The following is a 20,503-nucleotide window of genomic DNA, read 5'->3' as shown; positions in this document are numbered from 1 at the left end:
TGGTGGTGGTGGGGGGGTACAATCGTTAATCAACAAGACGTGTGTCCACGCACATATACTCAAATGTTACAAACGTACCTGTTGGCTCCAAAAATCTTCATGTACAATCATGTCAACATGTACTCAACACAACCACCGTTCATGCACATGTGTATACAAACCAACACAAAGCAAGAGAGCAAGGTTTTTGCCTTGTTTTTTTCTACCTGTGTCCTTTTTTAATTAGAAACTATATATTAAGCTTTTATGACTCTTTATTTTTTATGTATTTTATCAGTATAAACAAGTATTTAGCATCTTCTATTACAGTCCTTAGTACGACAGAGTTTTATGGCCACACAAATATTGCGAGATTTAAAGTCGTAAATTTACAAACTGAGAAATTGAATTTTAAGCTTAATTTCCTTTCCCATGGTTATGAGAAAAATGCCGGAAGAACATGTTAAAAACATCAGAAACAGCATTTGCATTGGAGTGCGCATGTGCGTCTGTTTTATCTATTCCTTGACCGTTATAGCAGGTTTATTTTAATGAAGAATCTGAGTGGAATTGATGTATTTCTGTCATGTTCGGGAGCTTCAGACCTCCACATGGTGACAGCAGGAGGAGTAAGTGAGACGGCATCAGAGGAGGAGGAGGAGGAGGAGGAGGAACGGGGGCAGGGGGCGGAGCTTGGGCAGCATTGTCCCGTTTGACTGACTGAGTCGTGCGGGTTTCCAAAGTTTCACCGGCGACTCTGTGGTGTGCTCGCTCGCCTGCGAAGGTTCGGCCCGCGGGTCCAGAGACACGGAGGTTCGGAGGCAGGCCCGGAGGAGGAGGAGGAGGAGGTCCAACCGCAGGAGGAGCCCGCATGCGTTAAAGGGGCTCCCAGGGTCCTTCCTGCTGGATGAGTGACTCAGGAGACAAAGACAGAGTAACTTCAGTCGTGTGCGCGTCTGCAGCGGTTGTCAGGAGGAAGAGGATGCGCTGAAGATCCCCTCTTGTTGACTTGGAATCGAACCGACAACTTATGCCTGCACGGGCGCGCGCCGTCCACGCAGCAGTCCTCCTGGATTAAACTCAGCCGGGGCGATGGATAACTTCTTCACGGAGGTAAGAAGCATGTTGCATCCCACGGGTATAATCACACCTATAGGTGTGACGCGTGCGCACTAGGGAGCAATGCTGTCGCTTCTGAATAGTAAAGCAGTCATAGAGGTCTCAGAGGAGGTCTGAGGTGCAACTCTGCAACATGAAACATCACAGGAACTTTTCCTGGTGGGGGTGTAGGGGGGGTCCCAGTGGAGCTGTGGTATTTCCGTACCTCTTTTTCTAGTTTCCTTCCAGAAAAAAAACATGTAAAGCTATTATTAGAGCTTTTTGGCAACATGGATGTTATCTCTGAGGACAGTCTGGATTGGGGCTGGGGGAGGAGTGGGGGTTAGTTCTGCTCATTTTACAGCTCAATCTTTGCTGTTTAAACTTGACAATAAAAAGCTTTTGATTTAAAGTCTTTTGGTGCAGAAACAAAACACACACTGTACAAATCAACAGGTAGGCTGGTGATTCTGTTGAAACTGTGCCTTTATTGTTCCAATAAACTTTATTGAGAGGTTACTGCTGCCAGAAGACTTGTAGACTTCACTCAGGTGATCACAGCTGACTCATTGGGGCTCCTGTCACTGCCCCCCGCTGACGTCTCAGGCTCAGGTTGGTTTGGCGCAGCGGTTTAAATCCAGTTTCTTCACCTTATTGGTTCTCCTGCTTTGTTGTTTATTTTTTATTTTTTCAAAAGCCTGCAGTGCTTCGGAGGAGCCGAAGGTCACTCGGCATCACGCCAGCTCACAGGAGCTGCAGAGTTTTCCCCTCCACGTGCCCGACCCATGATGAGCTTTCAGCACTTCTTGAAGTCAGTCTCTCCTCGGGAGCTGGAGATAGCTACCGCTCCCCAGAGCGAAGGAGGAAGCAGGCGGGCAATCAACTCAAATGTTGGCCTTCGTATCAGTCGGCTAATCACAGCTGGAACAAAGAGGCCAGTCTTCAAGGAAGAAAACGCTTGACGAGGAAGTAAAGCTGCGTCAGTCTGAGCAGAGAGGAAGCTGGAGTGTTGATAGTTGGAGTTAGGAGAGCTCTGGTCTGGGAAGCTCCATCAGAAGCCGTGGTCTTCTCCGTCATTCCAGCTCTGACTCTACGATCCGCACTAGATGGGATGCATTCGGGAGTAGCTGTTGTTGAGTAGAGGGGCCCTTTGCTTATGCAAGAGTCTAAATATTAACGTCTAATCTTGATGAGGATGCTGCTGCTGTGCTGTGGGTGCAAACAGAGCAAACATCTTCACGGTCTCTCCTGGGGTTTTGGTTTGGCTCATTAGGGCCTGATGCAACTTGCACTAGTAGGACTTCCCGTGTCCCAAGGCGTCTCTGGCGGTTATTGTTTTCTCTGCAGATAGGAAAGAAAAAAGACGTGAAGGATATCATGATATCGTCCAACCACTTCTCTCCATGCTTTCTTCTAGGCCAGTTCTGCTGGCAGCGCTGTCGGTGTATGTGTGTCATGACCGTGCTGGAATATTATGGATATCTGCCAGCGGCAAGCTGGTCAAGAGCATTTTCCTATTAGAAAAAGACAACCCGACTAAAGAAACTTGATGTAAAAAGTGGGAGGTGTCAGATAACACAAGTACAATGCAGGCTTTAAACCATGACGTTTGCGTTGGATACATTTCTACACCCCAGCTTAAAGCAAAGTGTTTTCAGGTGAAACATAGTCTGCCATCTGATGGCACTTTAGCAAAGAAGCACAACCAAAACAATATGGATTCAACTAAAACAGTAGAGTTACAACCATTGAGTGAGAACTGGACTCTCGCATTCAAAATGGGAAGTACCGTCCTGCCAGAATCCCATCCATAGAGAAATAAACAGCTATTATTAATCAGTCAATCTATTGGTTAGAAGAACAACCATTCTCAATCAGTTTATTCATGATTTTTTTTCTGTAGTGCAAAGTATTGAAGTTAAATACAGACCAGGTGCCTCAATAAAAGTACGTGGTCTCACAGCAAACGTTTAAAGCGTTTGATTGACAGATCCTCCAGAGTCCGGTTTCAAGTGGTTGGAGTGTGGCCTTCAGACAAGCTCACTCCTGATTGGAGACTCTGACTTATGGTTCCAACATGGCAAAGTCTGTGTGGCAAAACAATGATGACTGATTGAAACCGTTATTTTTAACGGTTGAAAGCAGAAGCAAGTTCTTTTCTATGGGGGACGTCACACTCACTCAGTCCAGTTCTCGCATACTGTCAATAGTCGGAACTAATTAGTTGTACCAGTTCCGGTTTCTTAATAAAGAGGATGATACTTTGTAAAAAAAAAATCTAAACAGAGTTGTAGACAGATATAGTCTTTTATAAATATTTATAAAGTAAGAACAATCATATTTCTGAGGAACACCACATGTTAGATGTTTTGTAGACAAATGCCGGGAAACCAGATTTAGATGGTTTGGACATGTTGACATGTTGAGAGGAGGAACAGTGATCATGTTGGTAAAAGGATCCTGAGGTTGAAGATAACAAGACAGAGGACGTTTACGGATGTAAGGAAGGGGAATGTGAGGATGATTGGTGCTAGCAAGGACGATGCAGAAAATAGGGTTAGATGGAGGCAGATTCACTGTAGTGACCACTAAAGGAAGCAAGAAGAAGACATTACATTTGCTGAAACTTTTTTACACACAGTTGGTTCCTCTAACAGACTACGACTGTCTAATAATCACATCCTGTTCTTCTGCCAGGATACGACTTTGTCTCACAGCACTAACCGAACATCGTCTGAAATTTCATGGCATTTGTTGATCACAACTCTGTCTACCTTGAACCCCTAACATTTATGGGTGTCATGACATCATAGTTTTGGGAGGGTATGACATGGTCTTTCAGCTGCCCAGTACAACTATAGACCAGCCTGAGCGATTCATAGGAGTTTTGGGTCATAAGGCTTGCTCAAAGGCATTGCAGTTGGGCCAAACACTCCCGAGCTTCTGCTGGTTCCATGGCTTGAACCAACAACCCTCCAGCTGGAGAGCTTTGTCCCTAAATGCTGGGCAACCACTGCTTACTACTGCCAAAATAGATCTGCAGCTGACCAAAGCCAAAGAGGCCTTCACAAGTAAACAGCAACACCTACTGCTAGGAACAATACGACACAGACACGGTGTCTTTCACTTTCCTCCACCAAGGTGTAATATCTGCAGACAGCAGAGAAGAGTCAAAGTCCGGACTGGAAAGTCGGGTTGGTGTGTTCATGCTAGATGTTATCAAACTCATTCCTCCTTGTTTTTCCGCATGACAACATTTCCGGTTGTTGCTTTTTTTTGAAATCTCACGAACACTCCTTAAAAATGAAAACCGACTTCAGCGCTTGAGTCCTTCTTTTACCGCCATTTTTCAAATGTGTTCATCAGACAGCAGAATCTACCCGCTCTTCCATTTCCCTTGTGTACCTTTGACTCTTCCACTCTGCTGACAACAGCAATAAGAATGTGCGAAGCCGCCCTCCGTGTTGTAGGGGGCGTGGTCTTCAAAGAAGCCGAAACACTTTGGGTATGATGTTCATCAGGTCAAAGCTGGACCTGGCAGCACTGCTAAGTCTCTTAAGGGTTTTGATGAAGAGTGGAGATGCTGCCTTCAACAGGAGCTTCCTGCTCTCTAATTATAGGGCTGCAGCCAAAACCGCTCCTCTAAATAAACTCAGACTGCTGCTTTTCACCACTCAGTCATTCTGGTGAAGCACGAGCCGGCCTTTCCCGTCCAGGGAATGCTTCACCTCTTATACCGTTTGGTCACTACGGGTCCAACTTGACCCAAAATGTGCTTGGGAGACCCGCAGCTCAACGTTTGTCTTGTTCAGTGTCCCGTGAAAAGCCTTGTTGTGGGAGACAGGAGGACCTGCAGAGCGTGTTTGTGTTGACACTGCGATCTCTGTCTGTGACGGTTGGAGGGTTTGTTTTTATTTGAATTGGAGGGTGTGGAGCGCAGCGAGCTTCACCTGCCCACCAATCGGAGAGCAGTTCTGCTTCTGTCGAGTCTTTGCAGTAAACGAAGCAGGTCAGAGATAAGTCGGGCTTCGGGAAGCTCACCTGCCCCGAGGGGTATTTAAAGTCAGGTTATTATGCCGGATCATGCCATGTAAATGTTTTCTCTACTTCCAGAGTTTATGTTGGTAGCGCTTCATTAAATCTGGAATCAAATTGACATTTACATGTTTGTATTGAAACTTAAAAATGGCTTTCCAAATTTTGAGCAAGTGCAGACTATTTCCTATTTTACTCACTAAAAACAGAAACAATCAAAGATCTGGGAAATTTTGAATAAATTCCTTGTTAATCTGATAAATCCCTAATTTTGGCCAATGTTTGTGCCAGATTTTCTCGCTCCAGCTTCTTGATTTAATTTCAAACCAGTCTTAAACAGGAAGTCAGTCAGTTGCCATATTTTCCACACTTAAAAGCCTGAATTTTCTTTCCAAAAAACAACAGTGCGCTTCTGTAATCCGGAGTCTGTAGATTAAATCTACTTGTTCTTACTGGTGTAAAGCAATTTTCAGAAGTACACGGCTCTCCGTAGAAATACTTGGTTGGGGATTATTGTGAATACGCTAAGGCACCTCACTTGTAGCGGCGGAGGACTGTTTAGTTTTAAGGCCCGTACACACCGGGACGAATATTCGCCAGGCGTTATTCGCCAGCGTTTTTCGCCACGTCTTTTGTGTTCACACCCAGGCGATTTTCGCTGACGATGAGCCGAGCGAACATGCAATTACCTTCCCTGACATTAGATGGCGCTTAATGTAAACAGAAATACTCCTGTACACAAGGTGGCGCTGCGCAACTTTACGCTTCTTAAAGTCGCTTTTCACTCAGAAGAAGAGAGCAAGTATTTACGCGCTTGTCAGAATCATACAAAGAAAACATGAATATTTCAAGCATCAGTAGCTCCAACTGGTACTTGGTAAGGGGATATTTAAGAATGTCCGTCATTATTTCTTCGCGGCAGTGTAGACGCTACATGGCCTCTAACTTCTTCGCTGGTATGTGTGCTCAGCAAGGCAGTTTTGTGTTTGAGCGCCCCCAAGTTGTGTTTTACTGTAACTTCAAAAGCTCCAGACACGTGTGCAAAAGCGCCATTCTCATTGGTCGAATAGATTTTGACGCGACGCGTCGAAAAAAAAAAAACGAACCCGAGGCGTTTTTTTTTTTGGGCGCTTGGCGTTTTTTCGCCTCTGTGTGCACACTCACATTGGTGCCCTTTGTTTAGTCACGAGGCGTTAAACGTCGGCGAAAATCGCCGGCGAAATTCGTCCCGGTGTGAACAGGCCTTTACGTGTTACTAACAAGAAGTCACAGTAACATTTGTTCAGTGGTATCAGTCTGTTATTTTACGTGTTGCAAACAAGGTCAGGAGTGATAAGTATTGCAAATATGCTAATGCATCTAACACTTCTAACGGGTAGCATGTTACATAAAGTTTTACAGTTACTATGAACACGGTTGAAAGGCCTATATATCATTCAAAATTAACTTTTTGAGCTTTTAGGTGTATTATAATGTTCATTCCTCTTTATAAACAACCCCAAATCGGTGTTTTGATCCATTCAGGCATTTCTGAATATTCCTCTAAAAACCTGATCTCTGAGCACCAGCCCCTCCAAATCCAGAAAAACAAGCATGTTCTTGAATTGTGATGAAGACAAGTGAAGAACTGCCCCTTCGAGGAAGTGTCTGCGCTGCCAGCACCGCCCACAGGCTAACTCACACACTCAAACACACTTTCTCCACAAAGCTAGCGGCTAACGCTTTCCTTTTAAATGCACAATTTGCACATCCATCTTTGCAAAATTTGGATGTTTTTTGTTTTGGTGGGAGAAAGGCAGCCGAGGTCGGCTCTAGGCTGACGTCATGAAATGGGCGTCACCCACATGGCGGTGGCTCAGAGATAGTGTCGTCTTACATCAGGATTGGAAAATTAACCCCGAAAATAACATGTATTTCATTCAAAATTTGTATAGTTTATTCTAAAAGGCTTACAGAAAAAAGGATATTGGCCCTTTAATAAATTTTGATCTACTGACTGACCTTTTTCGGACTATTTTGTCTCGCTTAATGGGCCTTATAATTCTGTGCGGCTAATATATGACATAATTTTGAAATTATACCCTTCATTGACGGTGTGCCTTATAATCTGGTGTGCCCCATAGTACGGAAAATACAATACTCTTGAGTAATTACATGAGTTTGGATGGGGAAAAATGTTCTACACATTTTTTTTGGAGGTTTAAATTCTTCTCCATTAAAGTTTTAGTTTTCATGAAGGTTGGACTTCCTGTGCTCAAATGTTAACAATTTCAGGTCTATATTCTGCCTTCAATGTCTGCATTTGTCATTTAAAAGCCATAAAAAGTAATTGCCCAATCATAGACTTTAGACGCCCATAACACAAAGTCCCACTCTATTTAACCTAGCAACAGTTTTATGATGATCATAAGCAGAGGAGGCTCATGCTTTCATTTCCTCCCTCAGTTTTCTCCTGGACTTGTTGAAATGCTGAAACTCGACACCCGTGGAGCTGGGGGGAGTTCAGACAGCCTGCAGATTTGTCGTTTGTTTGCCACAGACGGCCCCCGGGCCTTGATGTCATTTAAGAACCGCCGTGTTACACGTCCAAGGCAATGTTTTCTGTTCTCTAGAGTTTCCTTCAACAAGTCACCATTAGGAGTCGGGGGAATGCTGGAAAAACACCACTATCTGTGGTTTTCTTTACATGTCATGGTCACAGATTCCTGTCATTACAGGAATTTTCTCCTGGCATTCCAGTTTGTTTGTTAACGATACGACCCATTTTTACCAAGAACTAAAAACCTTCTTATAAACTTCAATGTTTACAACCTCCTAAACGTAAGTGCCACATGTGAACTTTATTCACAACTAACAAGTGGAGAAGGTCTTTAAAACTCCCCAGTTAGACCCAACAGAAACATACAGAGAAAAGGGAAGCAGGGACTCCTAACTGCTTGAGCCTTTAAAGTTGGGTTGATTTGTTGGATGAGAAAGTAATTTAAATATTAATTTATTTACTTTTTCCAGAGGAAAAGGACTGTACACACTGGTCACTTATTTATCGCGATGTTCTAAAAAATAACCGCGATATGTGAAATCTGCAAAGTAGGTTTTATAGGTGGTTTAAAATCCCTTAATAAACACTTTCTACACTTTTCTCAGACAGACTTGACATTTTCACACTTTTCTCACTTTTTCAAACTCTCAAAGTTCAAACCTTTGCAGAAAATGAAACAACTAATAACTGCTCGCAATCAACTCTGGCAAACTGAACGCACTCTGCACAGGAGACACAGCACGGAGGTAACTGATTGACAAGGTCAAAAGCCAATCAGAACACTGTATGTTGGACCAATATAACCAAATGGGAAATGATCTGTCTTTTTTCAAACACACAAGCACATTATCTGAAACAAAACAGTCATATAATATGCTTTGACTACACTACTCAGAATGCCCACTGGGGCCAAGAGGCAGGCAGTTGGTCAGATGGATTGTTGGGAAGTTTTTCTGTTGAACTGGGTTCATATTTACCTCCTTAATCTGCCTTTGCAAAGAGTGCCACCTTACAGATATGTCAAACGTTATGTAGATGAACTCCCAACATTGTTCACTTTTAACACATAAACGACAAAACGATACAAGACTTTTTTGGAATTCATTATATTGAAGCACAGAACCTGACTCCACAATGCTTCTATGGTAGCTGTAATGCTCCCAACAATTCATCAAGTGGTGCGACTTCGTAGTTCACTAAAGTTGTACTAAAACACTTTGATAGATTTTTGAGCGCCGAGTACCACAAAAAATCGGTTTCAGGTCAGTAAACACAACCAGAATTAAACGGATTCTTAAAACTGCCTCTGTCTTTAAAGGGCCTATGTCATGCTATTCTTAAGCCTTTCAAAGTAAACTATATTCATATATGTGATGATATATTACCTGTGGAACACGTAAGAAGAATTTTTAAAATGAAATATGAGTTATTTTGCTACCCGGAAGATTTCTGAGTTACCGCCTTGTGGGTGTTGCCCACTTCATGACCTCAACCTAGAGCTGGCCTCTGCTGCGTGTCCACGTTTCGCTCACTTAAAAAAACAACATTTGAACTTTTGCAAAGATGGATGTGGATATTGTCCATGTAAAATGAAAGCCTTTTGGCGATCACCGCTAGATAGTGTGTGTGTGTGTGTCAGCCTGGGGGCGGTACTTGCAGGGCAGACTCTTCCTGAAAAGGGCGGTTCTTCACTTTGTGACGTCACAATGTTAGAACCCGCTTGTTGTCGTGGATTGGGAGGGGCTGGTGCTCAGAGAGCAGGTTTGTGGAGGAAAACTCAGAAATGTGGGAACGGTATCAAAATACCGCTTTGGGGATGTTTTTTGTTTAAAATTAACATAATACACTTAAAAGCTCAAAAAGTTGATTTTGTCTGACAAAGGCCCTTTAAAACCTGATTGTATTTATTTCCCATTTGTTAAAAGATGTTTCTGAGTTTTTCCTTAAGTAGAAATGAGGTAACCACCAGGATCAAATGGCCGGACTAGACGTCTGTGGTTAATGGGTTCTTTGATATTTTGCAACAGTCCATGACTGTCCTGACTCGTAATACTTTCATTACCATGATGGACGAACCTTCATGGAACAAACCCGAACCCAAAGTCTTGCCTTATTGTAAACATTTGGTTGAATTTGGAACAAAAAATGTCTTTCCATATTCTCATGGTGACATACTTTTTCCCAGCATCACTTTGGTGTAGAAGGGAAGAAGAAGAAAAAAGGCCAAGAATAACTGCTAGCTGAGTTTAAATGTAGCTCCTGAGTTAACAGCTACTCGGAGTCTGGACATGAGCCAGAGCGGTCTGCACTCAGTCTGTAGCTTTTTCCTGCTCAGCTGGCAAAGTGCAGACGGGACAACTGGGACTGTGGGAAATCAAACAAAGCCAGAACTGCAGGTCCAGACAACAGGTCTCTTTATTTAAAATCCCTACATTTTCTCTCATTTATCTAGATTTTTTTTTTTTTTTTTTTTTTTTGGGGGGGGGGCTTATCAGGCTTTATATGAAAACAAGAGGAGGTGGTTGGTAAATCACAGCATTTAACTTCAGCTGAAATAAAAATCTTCAAAGAATCAGAATAAAAGCAACAAAAAATGTTTTAGTGTCGCCAAAGCACCATAAAATTGTGTAGCATAAGAAAAAAGGTCAGTTTGTTGGACAACTGTCCCAACATTTGGGAGGTTTTCTGTGATTTCCAGCATTTTTAAAACAAAAAAAGTGAATGCCACGTCATGGAGGCAGATTACCCCCCAGAAAATTGTTTTAAATCAAGATGGCTCAAACATTTTCTTACGAGTTTGGACAAATATTAGAGCTGCCACTGAAGATTAGTCTGGTGAAAAGTCCGTCCAAGCACAACTGGGAAGCCATTCATGCTGGATCCTGGAAGATTCTCTGGCATTCTGAGAAACAAATCAAAAATGACCCAAACTAAACAAACCTTACACCTTCATTCTGACCCCGCGGTCTCCAAATTCCAGAAGAAAGAGATCCCTACAGGAAGGGTCCGTGGGATGGCAGCCATCTGTGTGCCGGTTCATCGGATGTCAAGGTCAGAGTCGGCGTTGCACTCCAGGGTGGCATTAAGGCGCCTCTCACTCATCTTTTGACTGTAAACACAAGGGTGTGTAGATTAGGATTCGAGGATAAGAATTAAAATTGTCTTCCAGATAAACTGCTTAACCTGGTTAAGCTTCCTGAAGGGTTTATCTGCCAGTGCCTGAGGGAGCAGTGTCTGTTGGTCCTGCTGAAAAAAGGACCCGCATTGGGGGAATGGTCTCTTTTTGTGCTTTTTGCTTGTTCCTAAACATAAAAATACACGGATTGCCCTTTGACCAAAGAGATGGACATGTATTTTATGAAAATAGAAGTTTCAGATGAAAGCATTAGCGCTTCTAAAAAGTTGAATGGAAATTCGAGGCACCAGGTTATCACACAACAGATCAAGTCTCTCCTCCAGGCTGCTCCCTGTTCCCTTCTCTACCTCTGCCGGTTCCAAGCCCGGATAATTCTTCACTCTACTCGTCTGTTTTTGGTTTTTACTCTGAACTTTCTCACAGAGGTGCTGCAAGTCTGCACTCGCCTGAACAAGAACTCATTCACCTCATTAGCGTCTGGCGTGGATATTTGTGGTGAAACCTCCTGAATAGAAGTGAAAGTTTCTCGCCATAAGCAGAAAAAGGCGTCTAGATATTTGAGATGAGATGCTTGTTACCTGCTGTAATATACTTTCTACATTTCTCCACTGTGTACTTTCGGGTCTTCTATTCATATCCTGATTAGTCATTTTCTTCTTTATTTATATTTGTCTTTCACAAACCTGATCCTCAAGGCTCAACATGTTTTCTATATCACTATGTTGAAACACATTTGTGAGATTTTTCTAATGATGGAAGACATATCTCAAAAAAAGGAAGCTTGAAAATGTTTGCATTCCTGAGTAGTTATTATAATCTTTGTGAATAAGGGCAGACAAAAAAAATGCAGTTTGAAAACGATCATATTTGCGACGAGGAAAATACGCTGGTTGTGCCACAAGCTCCCTGCTCCGCTCCATTCTGATGCTGCTACTTGTAGACGAATAGATCCATTAACGCAATTTGTTTTCCTCGTCTGAGCTGGGATCTGGCTCATAACAGTACTGCTGGATAGCTTCAATATTATTCACCGTTTTTGTTGCGTGAGGGGCTGTTAGCTAGCAGAAGAGCATGTAAACAGAGACAAATTTCTAATGAACCACTGCCGCCCTCCAGAAACTATGTCCTAGAAAGCAACACCGGTTTAGGATTTTTTTCATCATATTTATAAGACGACTTTGGAAAAAGATCAAAAGATGATTCAAGTGGGACTTAAAATGTTGATTCTTTTTAAAATATTTTTTATTTATCTTACAAACCACTTTAATTTGGTCACGAAAAACTTTTTGCACATTTAGCGGTCGACCATCAGAAGGTTGCAGGTTCGATTCCTGCCTCGCCTGCCCATATGTTGGGCCAGACACTAACACCACCTTGCCTCTGGCGGAAGGTTGACGCCAGGATTCCGCAGCGGCGCCGCCATCAGTGTGTGAATGTGTGAATGGGACTGTGAAGGCCTTTGGCCTTTGAGGAAGGTAGAAAAAAACGCCATTGTTACAATGATCCTTTTTTTGTCATCAAAATAATCTAAAAGCTGTTTTTGCTAAAAAATAAATAAATAAATGAATCACTTAGTAAAGCTCAATTTGATTTTGATTAATCAATGTTTTTTAAACGTGATGTCATGTGACTAAAATGTGGTAAACTGCCGTCTCTCTACTAATTGATAATGACAGATGCTGTTTCCCAATAATTGATCAAATAATTGAAACACTGCAACGCAAAAGAAATAATGTTTTTACCAGGATTATTTTTTAAACTGTGCAAATTTTAAACTTGAAAAAAATTGAAAATGCAACTAATACATCAATCCTCTAAGGCAGTGGTTCCAGACCTCTTCTAGACTACGACCCCGGTTTGAAATTAGACAGTTCTTTTTATGGACTGTCCTGTATGTGCCTGAACTTTTTGTTAGCCTCCAGTTTCCCTCAACTTTTTGGGAGATTTTTCTGGTTAGGAGTTCTGTGCAGATTTTTCAGATACAGCATGTAGGACTAGAATCCGTGCTAAGATGTAGCTGCAGCTCAGTAGTACGATGTTTGTACCGTCATCATTCTCATGGAGGGTCTTCTGCGAACCTTCGCAGTAACACTGGAATCTGTGACTCGCCACATGGGGGCCATTTCATGGTTGGACAGAGGCTGGGGGTATAATAAAGAGGAAAAAAAAAACAGTAAAATGAGGAGTGGGGCCGGTTGGCTGAACTGACACTGATCCACTAATCCTAATTCGTCCTGTGGCTGCGTGGTTCCCTGCTGATGAAATGCTCAATTAAAACCTGCTGTCAAAGTTTGTGGATTACAACACATTTGACTGAACACTATGAAAATTTATTAAGGAAAAACAAAAAGTCTAAATATAACATTGTAATGGAGGGACAGGTTTGAGCAGGACGAGTCTGGATATGTTAGTTCTTACTTCCGCACGCCGGGTTTGCGTTCGTCCCAGCTGTCACTGATGAGAAATCTAGAGGAAGCGTTCCATTCAAGTTTGATTTCTCACCCCAGCATTTTTTATTTATTTTTTACGATGCATATCTGAAGGCGCTGTTCACTTGTACTCAGGTCGTACACACCTGACGCCCAAAACTAACCGCACATAAAATTGATTGATTTATGAATTGCGGCAGTAAATTAGCAGAGAAAACTGCAGGAAGGAAGCGATTTTCCACGTTTAGAGCAGAACAAAATGCCTTAAAGGCATGCCTGGGGCAGTTGTCAGGTCAAGCATAAGGAAATGTGGAGGAAGGTTCTTTCTGGGATTCAAGAGTGATGAATTTTCTTGACAAGTACAGCCTGTGTTCAGAACTCGTTGGTTCCCTAGTTTCTTGTGTTTCCTTAAAAAAACTGTTGCTTTAAAGGGCCTTTAATTTGGTGAGCTGTAAACTCTACATAACAGAGACAGTTAATCAATAGCTGCGTTTCCTTTGACTATAAATTTACACAAATTGAATGGAAATACAACAAGTTTGAAAAAAACTCGCATTAATCGGAAAAAGTTTTTGCTCTTAGAGGAGGTGGTTTTTGAGATGTATCGAAATTGACATATTTTGCAAATCTGCCATGGAAACACTTTATTCAAATTAAATGAGTCATGTGACCGGAAGACACCAGATGCACAGCGGGCGCCACAACAGCATCACACACCTCATCAGAAGTTTAGCGTGGCGTGCCAACCAACCATGATTTTCCGCAATCATCAGGAGCTCGCCGCTCCACGGCCTGAATAAGACGCCAACGTCTCCTTTGATAGATGATAATGAGTGCCAGTGGCGTGGCAGAAATGGGAAAGTACGTGCTTTAAATCACTGTTCACATCCATTACAATGCGTTTGGTTTATCGTCTGAGTTGGTTTGTGTTTATTCACATAATTGAGATTTAATGAAAACACTGTAATTGTGAAATTGTGTTTTTGCACATACATGTACTGGAAACACAGCTACTGACCAGGGAAGGACATTTTGTGGGATTTGTTTGCCTTTACAATGGTTCTTTATGGAATGCACACTAGAAAATCAAGCACTTGAAATGATTTAAATCTTTGGTCTTGTCCAAATTACTTTAAATCACTGTAAGTATTGTGAATTTGACTTGGGATTGAGTCTGTCTGTCTGTCTACAATAATTGTAAAAAAAACTTATAAGAAATCCTTAAAAAGAGCATCTGCTGAATGCTCTGGAAATTAATTATGAATATATTATATTGGGCATCCACATTTTTGCATCTCTGAATGTTTTCCTTAAAACATCGATTTCAATTTAATGCTACATTTACTGAATCTTGAAAGACCTTTTATCTTATGCTTTGATAAATGGCATATACTGTACATACCGCTTTTCTACCTTCGTAGAATGCCCAAAGTGGTTCACAGCTACATTTACCCATACACACAAACAGTTACACACTGATGGCAGCTTTGCTGCCGAACCCTGTCGCCAACCTATAACCAATGTGGGGTTCAGTGTCGTGACCAAGGACACTTCCATGCATGGGCCGGCAAGGTGCAGATGATATTCTAGTTTATCTATACCACTTCAAGTAAAATAATAAATAAGTAATATAACTTACCTTTAATGAAGAGTCATTGTTTGCTTTGTCATTACAGCGAAAGTTGATTATATGGCTAGTTCATGTCACATATATTTTTCAAATTTTGCCTAATCAGAAGCCTTATTCCTCTATCAGCTTTTAACTAATACATTTCTTTGCCCCTAATTTCCCACCACATTTTATGAGGGTCTGGTGTCTTCTAAAACTCTACAAAAAAATAGATTTGGAATTTCCCCCTGATGAATAAATGACTTGTGTTGTAGCAGTCATACACATCCTGAGTGGAGCATGGATTCAGCAGCAAAGAGAAAAGGGTTTCCACTTTCAAAACTGATCGTTAGAGCTTGAGTGGCTTCACTGTTTGTATGGATGAAGCATGTGGAGCTTTTGGGTTGTTCGGTTCTTTTTCAAATGCAAAATACACACACACACACACAATGCAACTGTGCTGACAAAGTTCAACCCCGAAAACGCCAAACCTCCTTTTTCCCTCATAAACTCGCTCTCGTGTAACGCTGCGAGCTTGTGAGAGTGCAGGTCTCATCTCTGAGCTCTAGTCATCTGCCTCATTGAACAAGATACAGTGTTTATTTAGACCAAGGCAAAGAATGTGTGTGACAAACTTAAAATAAAATCATTAAACAGTTTACTTATCAGTAATTTAAATATGAGACACATACTGGGTCCATTTCGTTTTATGTGGTTTTAATAACTTGGAGACTTTGGAAACCAGAAACGCTCTGCCTTCACTTTAGCACATGTTGATTCTATTGATCTTGTTGAGCAGAAAACTGGTTGGTATCTCAAATTCTCTTTCATTGTTACTTACAGTGGGACAGCAGTGGTCTATGTGTTTTTTTCCCCCTTTTTATTGTTATACCTCAGTGAAATATGTTCACTTTAACCCTTTAACATCAGGCATGTCACCAATGACACCTACCGTATTTTCCGGACTATAAGTCGCCCTTTTTTTCATAGTTTGGCAAGGGGTGCGACTTATACTCCGCAGCGACTTATATTAGAAATAAATTGAAATAAATACATTGTTAACCCTCCTGTTATGTACATTTATGAGGAACAGAGATGATGTTCCTGGGTCAATTTGATGTATGAGGTATGTTAAGTGTTAAGAGTATGTTAAGTGACTCAGAGAATCAGCAAACTTTTTTTTACAGTAAGATCTTGAAGGCTAAGGACATAATATTCTATTTTCCAATGATTGCATAGATTCAGAAATGCAATAAAAATGATTACATTCTACAAATACAGGAAAAAAACAGAGTATTAGTTGGCCAATGATGCTTCATGAAAGGAATAAATAAATAAGTTTGAGAAAAAATTACTGTGAAATTATTAGATAAACAGTCTGCTATGATTGTGTTATATAAGGTTGTGAAAGTTAAAATGCGACTTATAGTCCAGTGCGACTTATCTGTGTTTTTTTCTACTTTATAATGCATTTTTGGGCTGGTGCGACTTATACTCCGGTGCGACTTATAGTCCGGAAAATACGATATTCTCTTTGACGGACCGAAACTATTCGATTGTTCCAGCTCTCCCACAACTGCTTTATGCTTACAACCTAAATCAGGTGTGTTCAGTCAATCGGGATGTGGAATCAGTCAGCTAATCAGCAGCAAGCAGGTCAGGGAGGACTGGAGAACAGGCAGGGTTGAGGCTCTTCAGGACCAGGGTTGGCCGGCCCTTTCCACCAATAGCAATAAAAAGCCGCCTTTTCTCTACCACAGAACCAGCCGATTTACTTTGATTGTGTAAAACTCTTCATTAGTGTAGTGTAATGTGTAAAGCTGTTTTTCTTAGCTTCAGAATCCGCTGGAATTATGTTAATTGTGTGTTAAAGCGTTCTGGTAATTGACAAATTGACATTCTGAGCTGGTTTTTGCTGCCATTCCCTGATGGGATATGCTAAACGCCTTAGCTGTAACATTCATGTATGCTGTTCAAATAGGAAACCCGGGTGGATTTGCTGACAGAAGGATGTCAAAGTTTCACATGCCAGTTTCATGTCAGTCCTAGCCATGGGAAACGGGGAAAAACGCTGTTTAAGTGTCCTTGATTAATGCTTCCCTAAAGTTAAGCGGTTCGAAGTCTGAATAAGCTGACTGATCATTTAGGCAAACAGATTTACAGCTCTGTTCATTTTTTAACCCTTGTTTATATGTTTGCTCGGCTCATTGTGGCGTGAGAAAAGTTGATGGATGAATGAAACATTTGTTCCTGGTGGGCTTGCTGGTTTCAACTCTAAATTCCTAAGAGTTTGGACTTGTTTAGAGTTCATTCGGTGATGGGAAACTCTCCTGGTTTTTAGATTTTAATCAGATGGAGTCATACTTGAGATTTGGACACAAAAACAAACTTTAATTTTGATTTACGTCCTGGTCTACCAGTGAGATTCATCTCTACATAGCTTCCATTAAGTTCATATCATAATTTGAATATGGAAGTGTTTCATTTGGTATGGTTGTTTTCAGAGTGGATACTCCAAAGGCAAAATATTTTTTAATAAACACATATTTTTGTGGCTCAAAGCTCAGAAATCCTTGTTTTAAAGATGTTCCAGCAGCTGCTGAAGCTTTCAAACAGACTGACTATCAAACCTTCACAGGCCAAACCACCACAACCATCAGTCTTCCTCATGAGGATGTTTGGCGACTCAGAATCTGTTCCAGAAAGTCATGAGAAGAAGTAAAAGGCTCCCTGTGTTTATTTCTCACACAGAATCGTGCAAACACACCAAGACAGAACAAACAAGGTTATCTCTGGAGTTTAGTGGGTCAGGCTGCCTCAGAGGGATTTTATGATGGAAAAACTCAGGAACCTTTTTTTTTTTTTTGGTTAATGCCAAGCCTGTAATGAGAAATGGCTAACTCCCTTGTCAGAGGTGGGGGGTCAGCTGCAACTTCAGTTGCTGTTATGGGCTTGTCTTCAGAACATGGTGGCGTTAAAGGAGAAGAACAGCTTCTGTCATCTTATCGTGGACGTTTATTAAAAGTCCATGGATCTTTAATTTGTCTTTGAATGCTCACCTTCTGTCTATTAACTCCCAGTTATCTATTTCTGGGTCACGAGGGCGGCAATTTATTCAGAGGCCCAGTATCCTTTAGTGTGAGCTGTTGGGAAAGTTTTCTCTCACTCTTTATTACTTTAGCCACTTAAAAAAAATCTACCAAACTTTGATTTAAGGTCATGTGTTTTGTTTCATTTTCATAATCAGAAATCCAGAGAGACCTTCCACTCGGTTGTATGATTGCAGCCTTGGTTTGCGTAAGCCTCGTCCCATTACTGATGGAAAATAAAAACATTCAAGAGTGGTCCTCCCAAATAAAACCTGTGCCCAACCAAGACCCAAGCAAACCGCCACATTTTGCTTTAAACTTGAAGCAATTTCCGAATGTTGCAGTTTCTCCCCGAACCACAGGAGACTGGTTCAAAATTTCCCATTGACTCTAAAGCAGTACATAACACTTAAATACACGTTTAGGCACAGGCTTTTCCCTTCACTTTACTTCACACAAAATGACCTTTTTTCTGCTGGACAGAGTTGGGCGGTGTGAACTTTATGGCCACTCCACTTCATGCTTCGTATTTGCCTTTTTCTTAACCCCGTAATACTGGAACTCAAGCTTCAGTGTAGCCGTTCTTTGAAATACTGCAATAAATGTAATTCCAACTGATTCTGAACATCAGCATTGTGGTGATATGCAACACTGTACAGCAGTGAAGTGTTTACGTAAATTACAAATTCAGAATCCGTTAGAAGTACGGGATTTGGGTAAACAGTAAACTAACCCGCCAGCGACAGCTGTGGTATTAAAAGGTCAAAGTAGAAACAATTAAGATCGACACACACCAGCCTAACCGTAAGGACCCACTCCGAAACTCTTTTTATCAATTGTAAAAGCGTTCCCAGTGGGCTTAATCAGGATCATGCGGTAATTAGTCCAACACAAAACAAAAAACAGTTTTTCTAGGTCCGGCACTGGTTCATTAGAAATGCACCTCTGAATTGTGGGTGGGACAGTTAGTGCGATGTAAGCCTGCCCAAACTTCCCATCATCCCTTTGTTTAGGCCCTCTTCCACTACCCACAACAGTATTGGTGCAACAAAAATGGCGAGCAATATTGGAGCTATCCAGCCGTTTCGTTTTGGTCCAGATGTCAGATCAAACTAGGAAAAAAAAGACGCACATGATCCAGTCGTCTACAAGTTGATGCCTCAGAGTGGAGCGGAGCAAGGAGCCTGTGGCCCACCGATTGTCACACCTAGAGGCTTTTTCAAATGGCATGTTTTTTGTCTGCTCCTAATTCACAGTGATTTGAATAAAGAAGTACTCATAAATGCAATTTTCAGAATAATTTTCTTAATTTACGTCCTCCATCCTAAGACAAATGCTACAAGAACATCTTAAAACACCAAAAAGACTATTTTCATTGGAGTGCATCTTTAAATGCTCATAACTATAGATCACTATATGAACTATTTTGTTTATAATCTTCCAAGAAATGGAAAAAATGAAGTAAAAATATAAAAGTTTCTTTTTCGTTTTTCACTATAGTCTGTTCTGTAAAGCATGTAGTGGTTTGCAGTTTGGTTCATATGGTGATTTTATACTAAGTGACCTTTAGCCCCTGAAACTTGTTACCTAGTTGATGTCTCTAGCTCTTTGGAGAGCTGGCCTCATGTCAGTCCTGAGCACGATTACAGGATCCCACAAACCAAACAAAGCAGAGTTGGGAGTCAGATGTCTTCTGGTGTCAGAAGGCTTTTAATTTTGCTGAGAGTCCACAGGAATGCAGAATGTGACCCCATGTCTGTGAAGAAACGTCCACCGCACTCAAGGACAGAAGCAGATGTGCTAACCCAGATTTTCACCATTCCGACAAATTAGAAAACAAGCTGAGATGTTTCTGACGGAGCTTTGTTTGTGGTGACACTGCTTCACAATATACAGGCCATCAATTGTGGGATTTAACCAGCAGCTGAGGACATAAATGTCTGTTGGTGCTTTCAGGTCCCAGTGAGGTACTGCTTTAATTTCTGCAGCCACACAGTGACTTTTGAAGGATACAATTGCCTCGTTGCATACATGAGGTGCCTGTTCTTTGTCTCCGAAGAGAACCTGAGACAGGAAGACGGTGTTTATATTCCCACAGTTGCCGGTGCAGCCGGTCTGCCATGCCAGGCCGCTGCAGCTGGAACCCACATGGGTCCTGCCGTCCCGACTGGCCGCCTGCAGCTCCCAGGTTTCATACTAACATGTAGAAATACTCCTTGGAAGCTCGTGCGCCACTTTGTGTGCTTTGTTTTTATTTCTTTTATGTTTTTTTTTTGTCAGCCCCATTTTCACACACTTGTACAAACAGTTCAAACTGAAGGAATGACTGTGCGCACACAAACACAGGCAGAAAGTAGGTCAGGTGGGCTTTGGTGAATGAAGTTTGGACATCTCCTCTGACCCGAGCTCAGTTAGTTCAGCTTCGTCATTGTTGATCTTGAGCTGTTGAAAGGTCAAGAGGTTTTCCTCCTCTGACTTGAGATTTCTCCGCCTGTTTGAGTTTGGCTTTTGCTTCAGAGGCGCACAGAAATCCCTTCCTGATGGATGTTCCTAAAGACTCATGAGTCGCAGTCAAGACGTTTACTTTGT

The 20,503-nt window shown here is 41.7% G+C and overlaps 1 protein-coding gene across 1 annotated transcript in view; it reads left to right on the top strand.

The window, feature by feature from the left end:
• Positions 1 to 682: 682 nt before the first annotated feature.
• myo10 (myosin X) overlaps positions 683 to 20,503 on the top strand; it is a 117,814-nt gene continuing 97,993 nt past the window's right edge. The window contains exon 1 of the mRNA XM_011486183.3: positions 683 to 1,092. Coding sequence (XP_011484485.1) covers positions 1,072 to 1,092 — 21 coding nt within the window. The 5' untranslated portion in view covers positions 683 to 1,071. The remainder of the gene's footprint in view (positions 1,093 to 20,503) is intronic.

This window comes from Oryzias latipes, chromosome 17 (assembly GCF_053564925.1).
Source record: "Oryzias latipes strain Hd-rR chromosome 17, Olatipes_Hd-rR_3.1".
NCBI classification, from domain to species: domain Eukaryota; kingdom Metazoa; phylum Chordata; class Actinopteri; order Beloniformes; family Adrianichthyidae; genus Oryzias; species Oryzias latipes.
This window is presented reverse-complemented; position numbering and strand designations above follow the sequence as displayed.